Source organism: Grampus griseus, assembly GCF_964374135.1.
Source record: "Grampus griseus genome assembly, chromosome: 4".
NCBI lineage: Eukaryota > Metazoa > Chordata > Mammalia > Artiodactyla > Delphinidae > Grampus > Grampus griseus.
Genome location: NC_138997.1, coordinates 141,135,411 through 141,151,864, shown reverse-complemented (window position 1 = coordinate 141,151,864; position 16,454 = coordinate 141,135,411). Strand labels below are relative to the sequence as shown.

Genomic DNA, 16,454 nt, shown 5'->3' with positions numbered 1-16,454 from the left:
CACACGGCTTGGGCGGCAGCTGGCGGGCTCTGAGAAAGCTGTACTTCTCCAGGGGCAGCTGGAGCAGCCGCGGAGAGGCCAGCTGTGCCCAGCGGGGGCGGTCAGGGCTGAGCGGCTGGCGGAGGGCAGAGGCCTTGACTGCCACAGAGCCCACCGCCGCAGGGCCAGCTGGGGTGGGCGAGCAGGCAGTGCCCAGCGTCAGGCGAGGTGTCCCTCCTCCCGGAGGTGGCATCCACAGGCCTCCCTGGATGCAGGAGCGTGGAGTCAAGGGCCCTGACAGAGGTCAGCCAGGGAGGGGCTGAGCCGAGCCCACGGCCCAGGCCCAGCTGACGCCTGCGCTGCGAGCCCCACCTCCTGCCTCCCGTTTCACACGTGGACAAGCTGAGGTCACGGAGGGAGGGGAGCCCTGTCACCCAGGGAGCCGGTGGTGGGGAGCAAGCGGATGTGAAGTGACATTTTGGGCACTTTGGGGCCAGACCGTGCGTCGGGAGCCTCCCGTGTGACAGTTGTTTTCGGCGGTGCCACGCCGCTTGCAGGATCTCAGTTCCCGGGTCAGGGACTGAACCAGGCCACCTAAGGGAACGCGCCGAGTCTGCCCTACGTGACGATTAATCCAGCGCTTACTGCAGCAAAGCCGCTCTAGGGACAGATGGGTCTCACCCCGCCCTCTCTGGGCAGCGGGGCTGCGTCCCACGTCTGCCCCCTTCCTCCCTCCCCTCCAAACCCGAGGGTCTCTGGGTGGCGGTGGAGAAGGAGGGTTGCTGATGAATTGGTCACCGTTGCTGCCTGCAGACGCCACGCCCAGGGAGCCCAGTCCACCCCAGCTCCACACCTCAGGGGAAGACGGCTCCATGAAATGCCCAGAGGGGGCCGGCGACCCGTCTGGGGCACTGCAAGCGTGTTATCCGACTGGATCTACTGGGCAAGTGCTGGGCACGCCCGACGTCTGTCTCTCAAAGTCTCAGGCAGGAGGGGCTGTCGGTTTCCCCCACGTTGCCCCACCTCTGAGGTCACCTGCAGCTGCGAGGGGCAGTTCTGGGCTCGCTGTCAGCGTTACCTCCAGGACCTGCGTCCCTCCGCCTTTGGCCTGGGGGCTCCCCTTGGGCATAGCCCCCTGGAACGAGGGAGGGTGGGGTCTGTGGACGACCACCCCGCTTTCCATTTTGCACAGCTCTTCGGAGGGTCTCGGCCGGGTCCGCCCCGTCGCCCGAGCCCACCAGCTCAACACCGCAGGCCTCCGTCGGCTTCTCTCCCTTCCGCACCTCCGCTGCTGTGCTAAGGGCTGGATTGCGTCCCCCAGATTCATACGCTGAAGCCCTACCCGCAGCGTGATGGGAGGTAGAGTTGGGGCCTTGGGGCTGAGCATGGCTCGGTGAGGGTGAGGACTCCATGGTGGGATTGTCGGCCCTGTGGGCAGCCCCCCGCCCCGTGTGTGCACAGAGAGCAGCAGCCTCGCCAGCTGGGAAGCCGCTCCCGCCAGGAACCGAATGGATCCCCTTGATCTCGGACCCTAGATCCCTCTCGGATGCCTGGCCCTGGTCAAGTCTGAGGCTCTACTCTCAGCGCCCTGCTTCCAGCTCACCCTCTGCCCAAGTCCAGGCCCACGCACCAGCTGGCCACACTCAGCATCTCCAGTGGCCGGCCATGTCCTGGACTGCCGCTTCCACAGCCTTCCTCCTTACTCTCAGGGGGGACCAAGTGGCCGCTGGGCACGTGCTCAGGACGGCTGAAGACGGAGAGCAAGGACCACGCTGCGCGGGCCGTTGCAAGTGTGCAAAGCAGGGGGCCTGCCCGGTGGGAGCGAGAGCAGAGACCCCAGAGGGTGGACAGACTTCGGACGTTCGGGCTGTTCTCGGTTGAGGGGTGGGGTGGCACGGGGCCTGCTCTGTGGGGACGCTGTGGCCCACCCACTCTGGATGGAAGGGGAGGGATGGGGGCTGGCTGGGAGGCAGGCAGCCCCGCGGCGTGGGCTGAACCAGGCTCTGGGGCCGTGCTCTGACGTTTTCGGAGGATGCTGGCACTGGGATGGGCTGTAACTGTGGAGTCCAGCTCAGGGTGGACGGGAGGGGGCGGGCGGACCGGCGGGCAGTGGGGACCACGGCTTGGTAGGGGTTGGGAGGTGCCTTGCAGGGCTGCTTCTATGCCTGGCCCCCTCCTTCCCCAGCAGGGCCTGGGTACGGCCCAGGGGTGGGGACTGAGAAGGGTGCTTAGTTCACATCATCTGAGCCCTGGGATTGCAAAACTGGGATGGTGAACCAGATCCCAGAGCCCTCATTAAAAAGCCGCCTGTGACAGTTTCTGGTTCTCTTCTGAGTGTGGGTGCTGAGTGATTCTTGGTCCGATTTCCCTTCCCCCAGCCAGCCAGCTGGCCACACTCAGCATCTCCAGCGCCCGGCGTGCCTGTCTCCACGCACCTCCCGTGAGCCCTTCTAGGTACTGAGCGTGATTCCGGCTGCCGCCATGGCCGTCTGAGACCACCTCCTGAAATTCGCCCCGTGGTGGGTCATTTAAGTCTGGACCTACTGAACCCCAGGCTCTCGGAGCTCGGAAAAGCTTGCAGTCTGCAGTCTGAGGTCACTCCCCCGCCCCACCCCCGAGGCAGAAGGTGGCGGCGGTCACACAGAGGCCGGCTGGCGGCAGACCCTGCCGCGCTGTAAGGTTTGGAACCAAGGGAACTTGATCCTTCCGGGCCGGTGGTCCAGAACACAGGGCTGGGCCCCTCCCTCTCAGCCCTGATGGGCGCCCCTCACCCTCACAACCCCACTTGTGACCCTGGGAGCTGGCCCTGGGCAAGTTCACAGCTCCCGCCATCCCTGGGCAGCCCCTGCGGTGTCCCTGGGCAGCGAGCTTAGTCTCTCCTGTTCTGCCTCATCCCCTGTTGCTGGGTGGTCTCTGCAGTGAGGATGACACAGCACAGATGCAGGGAAGCCTTTATCACACGGCCTGGCCGGGCACACACTGCACACTCAGCGGACTCGCCGCTGCCAGCCAGGCGCCTCTCCAAGGGCTCTGCCCGACTGCCAGGAGTTCGGAGGTCTCAGGACCCTGCTGCCTGGGGGGAGAGGCCACGACACGGGGAAGGGAGGGGTCTTGCCGGGGACCGGGGGGCTGGGAGCAAGTGGGGAGCCAGGGCTGAGTGGTGGGGCGGCTGGGGCGTGGCGATGCCTGGGTGCTCCAGGCGGTTAGGCCCGGGTCTCTGTGCCCACTGATGTGTCAGCTCTGGGTCAGGAGAAGCGGCACAGCGGCGGGTGGGCTGCCCCAGACGCCCCTGCTGGCACAGGACCATGTGCTTGTAAACTTTAATTCCCATACAGTAGAGAAACATACAGTACAAGCAACATGGGGGACCGGCTGCACCTGGAAACAGGCTCCCCGCGGAGAGGGAGGCACCTCGCCTGCTCCTGGGTGATGCCGTGAGTCCCGCTGCACAGAACAGCCAGGGGAGGTGTAGCCGGCTCAGCCCTCCCCTCCCCTCCCCCCCGCAGGTCCCAGCTTCCTCTGCCCTCCGCCCTCCACCCCAGGGGCCCCTCCCGGAGGACGGGCGGTCTTCCAGGGGGTCAGACACGCTCTGCTCCCTGCCAGCTTCTCTTGCGCCTGGGAAGGCGGACCTCATCGCCAAGCCCTGGGGCTTGGCTGGACGGCCAGGGGACATCCCGCGGTGCCAACTCCGGGCCAGAACCGCCACACCTGACTCCTCAAGGGGAGCAGATTGGCCGGGCAGACAGCCCTGGTCATTCAACATGGTGGGCGCTGTGCTATTGGGTGTGGGAGGCCAGGGAGGCGCACCTGGGAGAGAAGGAGGCTGGGGGGCTGAGACCTGAACAGGTGAGAGTCAGTGAGGGGAGGGGTGGGGCAGCGGGCATTCCAGAGAGAGGTATCCTATCAACAGGTGCAAAGGCAGGAAGGCGGGAGAGAGGATGGGACTTCCTCCGGGCAAATAGAAGAGTTTTCTAGATCTGGGAACTTGGAAGGGCCCTCAGGAGCATTTGGTGGGCGGGGGGGACATTGGGCTGCCCCCAGGGGCACCGTGATGCTGGGGCCAGTCCTCCCAGAAGGCTGAGATGCGGACCCCTGGCCAAGCCCAGCCCGTGGCTCTGGCCCTGGACGGCCGGGAGGAGGCCTCTGGCTCTGCTGAGGACCGACCTCGGTCCTTTGTCCTGACCCCAAGGGAGGCAGCGGCTCCGGGCGGAGCCCGTCTGCTGGCCCCTGTCCCGGCTGCAGGCTCCGGCGGCGATGGAGGGAGGGGGCCCCACCCTCACAGGACGACCTCGGGCACGATGCTGAAGAGCAGGTCGTCGTTCCCCCGCCGCACCTGCAGCAGCAGCGGCGACTCGGTCAGGACGGCTTCCTGCAGCTCGCTCGAGTCGGCCAGAGGGCGCCCGTTGACCTTGACGATGATGTCGCCATCTTGGATGCCCCCTCTGCCAACAGGAGAGACACGCGGTCACAGCACCGCCCCGAGAGGCCCGGGCCCGGGTCTGGGCACAGTGGGCTTTAACAGCAGCACATTAGGAAAATTCATTTCAACAGGGAAGGACACGGCCCTGACCGCAAGGCTCTCACAGCAGACGGAAAGCACTGTCCTGCAACGGACTAGCGCTTTCTCGGTCTACTTCTGTACATCAGAAGGGCTGGGGTCACGTTCTGGCTGCAGCCTCCCTCGCTGGGCTGCCTTGGGCCAGGTGCTCTGCCCCTTCGAGCCTCGGTTTCCACATCTACAGCCCTATGTGGGAACATGATTTGCAAATTACGAGGCCCAGGGGGTTGATTCTAACGTAAGATTTTCCCTTCAGAGACAGAGCGAGCTGGGCTGGCCCCCCCTTTCTGCACCTGACTCGCTGTGACCTTCCCCTCCCCCCAGAGGGCGGGCGGGGTGGCACCGTGGTTAGATGCATGGGTGATAGCGCCCAGATCCACACACGTGGGCCGTGTGACCTCGGAGGAGCGACTTTGCCAAGCCTTAGCCTTCCCATCTGAGCAATGGGGCGAGAGCAGCAGCCTGCGTGTCCCAGGCTGCAGTGAGGATTGACTGAGATGAGGCACGTGGAACGCACAGCTCACAGGCAGCCTTGGCTGGCGGCAGCCACCGTCGCCGCCGAGCTCCCGTCTGGCTCTGGGGTGCCCTGCGTGCGGCCGCTCTCGGTGACCGCCGTCTGCTGAATCGCGGGGTGCGGCGACTCGGAATAAAGAGCCTGAGCTGCGGTGGTTACTCTGGCTTTCATGGATTCACGGAGCGGTATTGCAACAATTCTTACTGCAGGTCGGCTGCGGGCTGAGCACGTGTACTGTGTTCACGCGGAAGGACACAAGGGGTCCGCGTCTTCCAGCCCAGCACACAAAACAGAAAGGAGGCGTCCTGTTGGGTTGCAGGGGCCCCGGGGGCTGGGGGGCCCACCGGCCCGGCTCCAGTCCGCACTCTGCCCTCACCCTTTCCAGCAGCCCGAGATCTCAGCGTGGACCATCTCCAGCTCCCGGGGTTACAGTTAAAAGCGGGATCTGCTGCAGCCCGCCCACTGCACAGATGCAGCCCTGAGGCAGAGGAGGGGTAGGCCTTGCTCAGAGCTGCTCCAGGGCACAGATCAGCCGTGCAAGTGCGTCAGACCCCACCCACCGCGCTGCCTGCCTCAGCCCACAGTGCTGCAACAATTGACCTTTCTCTAGTAGTTGGTGGTTTCCAAGAAAACAAGGCTTTATCTCATCTGATCTTGACAATGTCTCACAGGACAGGAAGAGTAGGCTGAATCATGCCCATTTTGCAGATGAGAACACTGGCCCAGAGAGACCCAGGCTGGCCCACGGGGCTGGTGAGAGCCAGGCTGACGCAGCTCGGGGTGACCTCTGCTACTCTGTCTCCCCAGACCCAAGGAAAGGACATTCTGGGCCAAGGAAGGGCACGGCCTTCACCTCTCCAGCCTGCCTCTGGCTTAGAGGACTGGCCGGAGTCCCACCTGCCACTCCACATTGCGTCATGCTGCCAGGAAGCTAAAGGTCGTGCGCATCAGTGAGGTCCAGCCCAGGCCCTGCACCCACCTGCCCAGCCTCCCTGCTTCCTCCGGTGAAGCCTACCTCTGAGAAGGTGAATTTGGGATAACCTCTTGCACATAAATCCCACTGCTGACCGCCGGGAAGTCTGGGTTGCTGGCCTTCAGTTCCTCCACCAAACTGAAAAGGCAGTTCCACGGTTAAGGCACTCCTTCTGAGCCTCCAAACGGACTCTTCCTTCTCTCCACCACCCGGGCCAGACCAGGCGTCTCCTCTGGGCTCCCACCTTGCCCTGTCCTGCCACTGACCACTCTGGGTTGTCACTGATCCTTGCCTGTGTCCCCTACTCAACACGGGCTCCTCAAGAGAAACCTTGGTGAAGGTGGATGGTCAGAAGTGTAGAGAGGGGAGGGTGATGGACAGACGGATGGGAGGATGGGGGGGAGGAGGGATGAGGAAGGAAGGAAAGGTAGAGGAGGATGAACAGACACTGGGTGAATGGTGCTGTGGAGAGACAGACGCCTGGACGGACGGTGTGACGGATGAGCGGGTGGGTGATAGGGAGACGGAAAGAACACCTTTAGAAGACAAATTGGCATATCGGTCTTGATTCCGAATTGCTTTCAGACCTATTCCCTAGGTGAACAGTTGCTGAAACAGGAAGAAGGTCATTTTAGGGACTGAGTGGGCAGGAGGGCGAGTCAGGTGAGCTTACCTCTTCCCAGAGCTCCCCAGTGCAGAGACCTCTTCCTTCTTCAAACCTTGGACCTGACGTTGCATTTTCCTCCCTTCAGCTTCCTTTCCTTCCTCGCTCTCCCTCCTCTTCCCCACCCCCTTCTCTATTTCACTCACTTAGTATTTCCAGGCACCCACTCTGCTGTAGACCGGGTCCTGGGAGGGGTGGGGGGAGCAGACAGATGAGCAGGACCCAGTCCCTGCTCCCAAGGAGCTCATGGTCAAGGTTGAGGACGGGCGATTCTGACACCACGGGACCAAGGCGATGCTGGCGAGGGAAGCACAGCTTTGCAAGAGAAGAGGAGGCGCCTGGGGAGGTAGAATAGTGTCCCCCCCGCCCCCAAAACTGATGCCCACCTAGGGCCTCAGAACGTGTTTGGAAATAGGGTCTTTGCAGACATGGTTGGTTAAGAATCTCTAGATGAGATCAGCCTGACTTAGAGTGCGCCCTTAATCCAATGGCTGGTGTTTTAATAAGAGAAATAAGAGGGAGACTGGACACAGACACACAGGAAGAAGACGCCATGTGATGAGAATGGCAGAGCCTGCAGAGATGCAACTACAGTCCAAGAAACACCTGGAACCACCGGAAGCTGGGAGGTGCAAGGAAGATCCTCCCCTGGGGCGTCCGGGGGGAGCGCAGCCCTGCTGACACCTTGATTTGGGACTGTGGGCTTCCAGAACTGTGAGAGAATGAACTTCTATTGTTTTGAGCCTCCGAGTTTGTGGTAATTTGTTATGGAAGCCACAGGAAGCTCATCTGGGAGGCTTCCTGGAGGAGGGGCACCTGAATGGAGTCCTACGGAAGCCAAAGGAACCTATCAGGCAAAGGGGGAAAGGCATTCCAGGCAGAGGGACCGGCCTGAGCAAAGGCTCAGAAGCCTGAGTGTGTCTGGCCTGCCGGAGCACCTGCGGGTGGCCGGGCATGTTGGGGCCAGGGTCTGGGAGGAAGCTCGAGGTGAGGGAGGAGAACGGAGGGGTGGCAGGGGGCAGCGTCCTTCAGCACTCACCTGGGTGTGATGGTCCGCATTCGTATGCCAATGAAGCGCTTCTTCCAGTCTAGAAACCCAGCACGTCGGGACTTGGTTAGAGCCTCCGTGGAAGTCTCTGTCCCCGCCAAGGAGCCGGGCAGGGGCAGAAGTCCCCCACCCCCTACACCTAGTAGAAGGCAGCGGGAGCCGCCTTGCTTGGACCAGCCCAGCCCCCTTGTGATCAGGCACCTGGAGTTTCCTCTCTCCAACTGGCTGTTCTTGAGGGGCTGGGAGACGTCCTGGCTCTAATCTTGTGGCTTCGTGCCCACCCTCACCCTCTCAGGCACCATCCAACCACCTCAGCTCTGACATCTGCTCTCCTGCTCAGCCCCACGTCCAAACCCCAGAGGACAGTGGGGCTCTTCTCTCCAGCCTCCAGCCCACAGGGTCCCCAAAGTCACCTTCCTCTGGTCTGAACTAGTCACCTTCCCCAGCCTTCTCCACAAATAATATATTAATTGATAATACCCAGTGAGCTCTGACCATGCGGCAGGCCCTCTGGTTGGAGCACTGTACACCTAATAGGCTAAGATGGTACCTCTATGCTCCCAGCTGCCCCAGCCTATGACTTAGACCCAGAAATAGAATTTACATATTTTAAACCATAAACAAGTTTCAGTACATTTTTAAAATGTCGTATCATAAAAATATGCTCTCTGGCCACAATGGAATGAAACTAGAAATCACTAATAGAAAGGTATCTACAAGATTCCCAATAACTTAGAAACCAAATATATATTTCTAAATAACCCATCTTTGTTTTGTTTTGTTTTTTTTTTTGCGGTACGCAGGCCTCTCACTGTTGTGGCCTCTCCCGTTGTGGAGCACAGGCTCCGGACGCGCAGGCTCAGCGGCCATGGCTCACGGGCCCAGCCGCTCCACGGCATGTGGGATCTTCCCGGACCGGGGCACGAACCCGCGTCCCCTGCATTGGCAGGCGGACTCTCAACCACTGCGCCACCAGGAAAGCCCCTTTGGCACTATTTTTAAAAATTAATTCCAAGCACATAATAGTCCTAAGTCTAAAACCCCACAAAGTAAAACTTTTGGAAGAAAATGTAAGAGAAAACCTTCCTGGACCTTCGGTTAGCAAAGATTTCTTTGATATAACACTAGACTCACAACCCATTTACAAAAATTGGTAAATTAGACTTCATCAAAATTTACGAAACTTCTGCTCTTAAGAGAATGAAAAGACAAGCCACCAGGAGAAAATATTTGCAGTTCATTTATCTGACAAAGGGATCCTGTCCAGAATGTATAAAGAATTCTCAAAACTTAAGAACACGAACAACTCCAATTTTAAAAATGGGCAAATTATGTAAACAGACATTTCACCAAGGAAGATGGATGGATGTTCCAGATGGTGGAACCCTGGAACATGGGAGATGTTGGGAGATGTGGGAGTTGAGGTCAGAGCACATGGGAGCCCTGACCCCATCGATCTGCTGGGCTTTGGGTTTTACTCCCAGTGAGGTGGAGCCTGAGGAGGGTTTGCACAGAGACACGCCACGGTCTGCCTTAAATTCTGCAAGAACCTCCTCTGGCAGTGGGAAGAGTCTGTGGGGGGCAAGGGCATGGACAGAGGAGCAGAGAGGAGGTGAGTGTCCCTGGTGGCTGGCTTGGGGGGTGGAGCTGGAGATGGCAAGAGAGCAGTAGGGGACGGACTGATCCCCAAGATAGGGCCAGCGGGGCTGGCTGATGGATTGGACGCAGGTGGAAAATCTGGAAGGATGGAGCTGCCGTAACTGAGAAGGGGAATGGGGATGGGGACGCACAGCTTGTGTGTGTGGGGGTGACAAGCAGTTGTACATCTGAGACTAGGGTTGGGGAGGGGGTCAGGCTGGAGATGTAAATTTGGGGGAGTCACTCTAGGTGGCACTTAAATCCACAAGACTGGATGAGGTCCTCAGAGGAAAGGGGTGGGGCCCGGCACTGAGGCCTCAGCCCTCCAACCTGCTCCCGGCATGAGGACCGGCCACTGGTCAGCTTCGCTCACAGCCCCAAGGTCACGCTTACCAAAGAGGAAGAAACCCGCGGCTTCGAGAAGCGTAGCCCAGGGTCACCCGAGGCCAGTGGCTGTCCTGTTAGATCTCCTGGGGCAGGAGATTCCTCACCCTCCCCCGACCCCGGAGCAGCGGGCCACGCCCGCTCGCGGGCTCTCCAGAAACAGAATCATAACTGCAACCCTTCGTCTTCCCGTCCTTATTGGAAAATCACCTAAGTGATGCGTGTCGCATGCTGGAAACAAGGCTTGGAGGGAGGCTGGGTGCCCTGTTTCTTTCTAAACATGTCACGGAACCACGCTGACCCAAAGTGAGGCAAGTACATCAAAGACGGTAACAAAACAACAATGCGGGCGGGGAGGGGAAGTGATGGCCTGAAGGGGGCGGATGCTCTCCGGGGAAGGAGAAATGCACCCAACGGTACATTTTCCACGGTCAACCGTGCGCCCCATGAACTGACTCTCACTTCAACAAACAGACAGACACGAGAGCGATGCTCACACCTGGGCTTCTCGGCATCAAGACTAATCTCTGATTTGCCCAAGGGCCCCCATCCCAGGAAATGCCCCTCACTCACCCCAGCGTCCAGCAGGTCCTATTGGCTCCAAGTTCAAAATAGATCCCGGACCCAACCAGCCCTCAGCCCACAGCTGCCACCCCCCGAGCCTGGCCACCAGAAAGGCTGCTGTGGGCCCCTCACTGGTCTCCGGCATCGACTCTTGTCTCCCCAAAATGGACTCTGTAAATTACTTTGTATCCTGCAACTTAGCTGAGTTTTCTGACGGGATCTATTTGTTTTGGGGTGTTGCCTTCAGCATTTGCTATATAGAGTATCATGTCATCTACAGAGTGACAGTTTTCCTTTTTCCTCCGCCACGAGATTCCTCTTATTTCTTTCTTTTTTTTCTTTTTTTCATTTAATTATTATGGCTAGGACTTCCTAGACCATGTTGAATGACAGTGGCGAGTGTGGTCAGGGTTAGACTTATGTGTAAGCATAACTGGCCCTCTTCCCCTTCCTCCCTCTCCAACTCTCTGAGGCTTCCAGGAAGGACAGGACAAGTCCAGGGTCACACATGACTCAGGGAGTCGAGCTGAACCATTGTTTTTCTGCCCCTCAGTCCTGGGCGTAAGTTTGTGTACTATCTGCGTACCTTCCGGGCGGACACACCTAGGATGGCCCAGCCCACTAACTCAATCACCCGCTGTGGGTACACGTTAGTCCTAAGGCTGGCTGAACCCCCAGACACTCCTGGGGCCACTCTTACCTTGAAAGTCCCCCAGAGGCCTCTGCCCCCCAACCCCTAGATGGAAACAAGAAGTGCACCTTAACTAACATTCCCTCACTGTAATAAAAAGATGTCAGTCTTAAAGAAATTTAGATTAACTGGGTTTGGATGATTTGGTATTTTTATTTAAAAAAAAAAAACCTAAAAGTGAATATCAGTCAATTTCAGAAGGCTTTAAAATTATAAATTCAGTCAATCAGCTAAAACTTGTTGGGCTCTTTCATTAGTCCACATGTCCTCAGGGAGGTGACAGCTCTGGGGACAGGGGACGAGTGTTCCCTGGGGCCTGGGGGGAGGTCAGTGCTGATGGGGACAGTCCCCGTACAACAAAGGATGGGGACAGTCCCTGTACAACAACAGAGGAAGAGAGAAAAAAGAAGAGGATGTTATCACCCCACTTCCAACAAATCAGTCACCTCACAGCTCAATCTGTGCCAAGTACAGCCCCACTGATTTCCAGGAAGGTGGCCAAAGTCAAAGGCACCCCTGGAGCAGAGGAAAATTAAACTGGAAAACTTGGTTATTAGAGAAAAAACCAAGCGTGGTACGAAGGTGCAGCCCTGGATCAAGTTCTGAGCTTCCTAGCAGCCAAGGAGAAAAGGGCTCAAGAGGTGAGATGATCCCCTGGCCAACAGAAGCCTTCAGCTTCTTTAAGGAAGACTGGCTGTGCCCTGGCTTCAGGCTGTCTTCACATAAGGGACACGGATGAACCAAACGGGGTCCTCAACTGCGGTTCTTCATGGGACCAGTCCTCTTAGCCCTGGTCTGGGCTGTACTGGAGTCTGTACACTTGGCTGGTGGGGGCGTGCAGGATGGGGCAAGCATGAAGAAATCCCCCTGCCCTCAGTGGACTGCTGGCGAAGGGGCTGGGAGGAGACAGGGAGCAACGTGAAGGTGTGAGCAGTAGGGCTGAGTCAGGTCTGGGCGCTGGCCACGAGGGGTCATGGGAGACAAATTGGGCGGAAGGAGAAGTTGCTCAGGTGAAGAGAATGGTGGGAAGGTGGAGGCCGCCAGGAAAGGTCCTGAGATCAGAAACGTGGCCCTCCTCTGGAGAGTGGCTGTGACCACCGACTCTGGGAAGGCGGCTGGCCTGTCCTTACTAGGGACAGGGGACAGTCACCTGGCCTTGTCAAGGCCTCTCCCAGATGGATGCTCGTGGCCATCTGGGAGCAGGCAGGGTGGGCGGGACGTGCCCGTGTGGATGGGGGGAGGAGATGGAGGATGAGAAGAGGGTAATGTCCAAGGATCAGGACCTCGGGCTCTGCTCCCCCGGAGTAGAGCCTACGCTGCCCGGCAGTCTGCATGGCCAGAGGGCTGAAAGAGGGAGGACTCGTGGATGGGCAGGTGGATGGCTGGAAGGAAGGAAGGGTGAATAGGTGGATGGATGAACAGAAGGAAAGAGGGATGGAGGGAAAGAAAGAAGGAAAAGGAAGGAAGAAAGGAAGGCTAGATGGATGGATGGATGTATGAGTGGGTGCACGGATGGTTGGATGGGGGGTGGGTGGGTGAAGGGATGGGTGTGTTGGTGGGTGAATGGATGGGTGTGTTGGTGGGTGAAGGGATGGATGTGTTGGTGGGTGAAGGGATGGTGTGTTGGTGGGTGAAGGGATGGGTGTGTGGGTGGGTGAAGGGATGGTGTGTTGGTGGGTGAAGGGATGGGTGGGTGGGTGGGCAGACGGGTGGGTGGGTGGGTGAGTTGATGGAAGGAAGGAAGCACTGGGTTCTGACAACTACAGAGCAGCCCAGACAAGCGAAGCCCAGGTGCCAAAGCCCTGGAGGTGGGAGGTGAGGCTGATGCTCGCCAGCCAGAGGGGCCAGTCTGGAGGCGTAGGGGTGAACGCGGCCATGCAGTGGCAGTCCTGAAAGAGGCTGAGGTATCCCGGGCCGGGGGTCTCGGGACATCAGGACGGGGTCAGGAGTGAGCGTGGGCACACAGCACCGCAGGATCTCCTGGCCCGGCGGGAGGCTGTGGGCTCAGCCCTGGGACAGCCTCCCTGCCTCCACGTGGGAGCCGCGTACCTTTGCCGTGCTTGTCCTGGAACTCCGTGAGGAAGCGCGTGATGCGGTCTGAGGGGATGGCGAAGGAGATGCCGGCCGCAACCTTGAGCGTGTTGATGCCAATGACCTCGCCGTCCTGGGCAGGTGATCAGAGCGGGTGGTCACTCGGGGAGCCCAGGCGACCTCTGCCCTCAGCGGCAGAGCGGCGTGTCCGCGGCTCGGCTCCCAGAGGGGACCCTGGCCATCAGCACCCTCCCTGAGAAGCTCCGAAAAGGTGCTCTGGGGTTCACACGTGGGTCAGGGACCCCCACCTCTCCCGCCATTTGCCTCCAGAGCTGACCCCGCCCCCATCGCTGGAGAGTGTCGGCCGGGGAAGCTTGCAGTCTGCCCCTGAGAAGCAGAGCCCACTGACCGAGGACACCCCCAGGCAGCATTCCAAGGGGCTGAGGCCAAGAGGGACGTGGTGAGGACTGTGGGACCCCCCATCCCCGCCTTCTAGAAGCAGGGGGGGCAAGTGGGCCCAGGGCCGCCCCAGCACCCCCCTCCTTTCTGTCCCTTTGGAGCTGGGCTCCCACCCTGCCCTGCCCTGCCCGCCACGAGGCTGGCGTAGCTTGGCCGGATCTGCAGCCTGAGGCCTCTCTCCTGGACCTAGCCCCTCCCTCAGCCCGGCAGGCACCCCTGCCCTGGCTCTCCTGTTCACCTCGGGGGTGACGTCTGCACACGACACCCAGGCCACGGCCTGGCCTGGTCACCAGGGGTCCCCTCTGGGGCCTGCCGCAGAGCTTTGGACAAAGGCATACTTCGCCTGCCTGGTCCCCCAAGTGCCCGTCCCCACCTGTTTCCTAGGAGCCGTGAGGTGGGAGGACCAGGCCAGGAGAGGATCCAGGGACGGAGAGTCTCTCATGGGCCCTGTATGCCCATCCCCCTCCGCCTGGACCACAGGGTGTGGCCTCCTGAACTCTGGCCTGAGGTCCTCCCACACGAGCTTTCCTGAACACCAGCGCTACGGCCTCAGCACTGCTGGAAGAGCCTAGGGCTTGTCAGGGCGCGGGGAGACGCAGCCTCCGCATCAGGACGTGGCGCACCAGCCTCCCTGAACTGTTTCCCACCTGTTGCTCCAGCAGCAACACCTGCCTGTACGCCTCCACCCCGTGCCCGTGCTCTGCCCTCGCCCTGGAATATCTTTCTCCTGCACGTCCCCATCCACCCAAACCCTCCATCTCCACAGCCCAGACGAGATGCTCCCGCCTCCAGGAAGCCCTCCCGGATCCCACGTCAGCTGCCAGGTCCCCCGGCCCGGTGTCCCTCTGGAGCCCTCCCTACTCCTCACACTGTGCTTGGGTGTGTCCCTCCTGACCCCGTCCTTGGATGGGTCCCCTCCCGAGTACTGCCTGAATGGCAAGGCTAAGGCGTTCCCCTGGGATCTGGCACTGGGGGAACAGGCATCTGTGTCTTAGAGAGGGCTGGACCTCAGCTGGTCTGGTCTATCCTTACACGGCCCAGACGCAGGGACCAAACCCAGGGAGCCTGGGTGCCGAGGTGCGTGGCACGTCCATCTCGTCTCCTGTCAACACGACAACAGGGGGACCCAGAGGGGGTGACTCGTCCCCAACCTGTGTCCCCTGCCCCAGGTCCACACAGGCACACAGCCCCGGCCTGGGCTGCTGTTCTTGGGGTGTCCCTCACTCCTCTGACAGCACCAGCTCCCCTGGGGGTACGGGGCAGCACATGCTCGGGGTCACATCCTCCTCCTGGGCCTCCAGGCTGTTGGCCGTGTTCTGGGTCCCACGCCTGCCTCGAGGCTGTGCCCCACCCGCCATGTGAGCAGAGCCCCCGAGAACCCGAGGCCCCTGCTCTAGGGGACACTTACCAGGTTCACCAGCGGTCCCCCGGAGTTCCCGTACTGCAGGGGGAAGCAATTCGACATGAGCTGTGCCCTGAGCCCCCCGACCCCGAGGGCTCCTGAAGCTTTTTCTTCCAACTACCGTTCCAACCAGCACAGAAACATGTAATCGAATGTCATCCCCGGACAACGTCGAAAGGCCTCATCACTGTCTCCCATTTCATAGATAAGAAAACTGAGGCCCACAAAGGCCAAGTGCACGGCCATCTGATCATCAGGGTCTGACCTGCCCAGGGCTGTCTGCACAGACCTCATGGGCTCCCTGCAGCCTCACATCCACAGGGGGAGCAGCAGCTGGCGGACGCAGGATGGGGCACCATTTCTCACCCCGCCAGCCTCGAGGAGTCTCTCAAAGACTAACGCTTCCAGAAGAGGGTCTGAACCACGGCAAAGCCAGAGAGGCAGGCGCCGGGCGTCAAAGTGCTTTGTGAATGCAAAAGCTGCCATCCAACATGATAGTAATAATAACAATAATAGTAATAATCAATGTTGGCCGGGCTGTGTATTTGGGCAAAGGTATTCCAGGGGCCTTGGCTACGCCTCTATATCCCTGAAGGGCTGTCCCGGGCCAGGGCAGCAGCCTCTAACTCCCAGGGCCAGCCTGGCACCCATGGGTAGAAGTCACAGGGAGTCAGAGCTCCAGAGCCCGTGGGTGCGTCCGGGGATGGAGAGGGCTCTGGGACAGGGCCCCGTGGCTATGGTGGACGCTCACGTTGATGATGGCATCCGTCTGGATGTAGTCCATGTCTGAGTCCCGGAGGCCCAGCTCCCGGCCGTCCCGCTGGGCCGTGCTGACGATGCCCGTGGTCACGGTGTTCTGCAGGGCGAAGGGGCTACCAATGGCCACCACAAACTCGCCGGGCCGCAGGTCTGCCGAGTGGCCCAGCAACAGCGCCGGGAGCTTTTTCTGGGGGGAGGGGGGAAGGACACGGGGAGGGGGGGCTCAGCTGTCGGCCTTTGGTGGGACCAGAGCCAGATCACGTCCAGGCCCCCGGCAGGGTGGTCCCTGGAGCAGCTGGACAGAGCCATCAGTCAGGGCTGCAGACCAAGGCAAGTCTGGCTGCCCCGTGGTGGCCACGAGACCCAGGGCTGGCGTTCACAGAGCAGGGGCTCAGCCCCCCAGTAACCACAGGTCTCCCTAGGGCGGGCCTCAGGGGTCTGTCATAGGGAGACTGCACAGAGGGTCGAGTGGGGTACGGCCTCCAGGGTCACTGAGCCCAGTGGTTCAATGGTCCCAGATCCCTCTGAAAATCCGACAAAAGCCATGGACAGCAGCGCCCGGAAAACGCACACACTGACGTGTGGAATGGGGTCTGCGCGAGCCCTGGAGCCCAGTGGGGACCCGCGAAACTGGTTTTGGAATCTGATGCAGTTCAACCTGACCTCCCAATACAGACACACAGGGAAGCTGAGGCCAGACAGATAAAGCGACTTAACCACGCTCTGCATCCCCGTCCCGCCTCTGCACGCCGAGGACACCCGCACTCTCCTCTCCTGTTTTCTCCTGGAG

General features: G+C 60.2%; 1 protein-coding gene across 2 annotated transcripts in view; it reads right to left on the bottom strand.

Moving 5' to 3' along the window:
* Positions 1 to 3,080: 3,080 nt before the first annotated feature.
* HTRA3 (HtrA serine peptidase 3) overlaps positions 3,081 to 16,454 on the bottom strand; it is a gene marked incomplete at its 5' end in the record, with an annotated part of 29,884 nt that continues 16,510 nt past the window's right edge. Inside the window, 6 exons of one of the 2 annotated variants that reach the window (XM_082653879.1) lie at positions 3,081 to 4,421; positions 6,067 to 6,162; positions 7,728 to 7,776; positions 13,063 to 13,177; positions 14,912 to 14,944; positions 15,657 to 15,851. In XM_082653879.1, the coding sequence (XP_082510005.1) occupies positions 4,256 to 4,421; positions 6,067 to 6,162; positions 7,728 to 7,776; positions 13,063 to 13,177; positions 14,912 to 14,944; positions 15,657 to 15,851 (654 nt within the window). In that variant the 3' untranslated portion in view covers positions 3,081 to 4,255. Of the gene's footprint in view, positions 4,422 to 6,066; positions 6,163 to 7,727; positions 7,777 to 11,222; positions 11,910 to 13,062; positions 13,178 to 14,911; positions 14,945 to 15,656; positions 15,852 to 16,454 lie in introns of those variants that run through there. The other variant, XM_082653878.1, reaches the window with a different exon arrangement.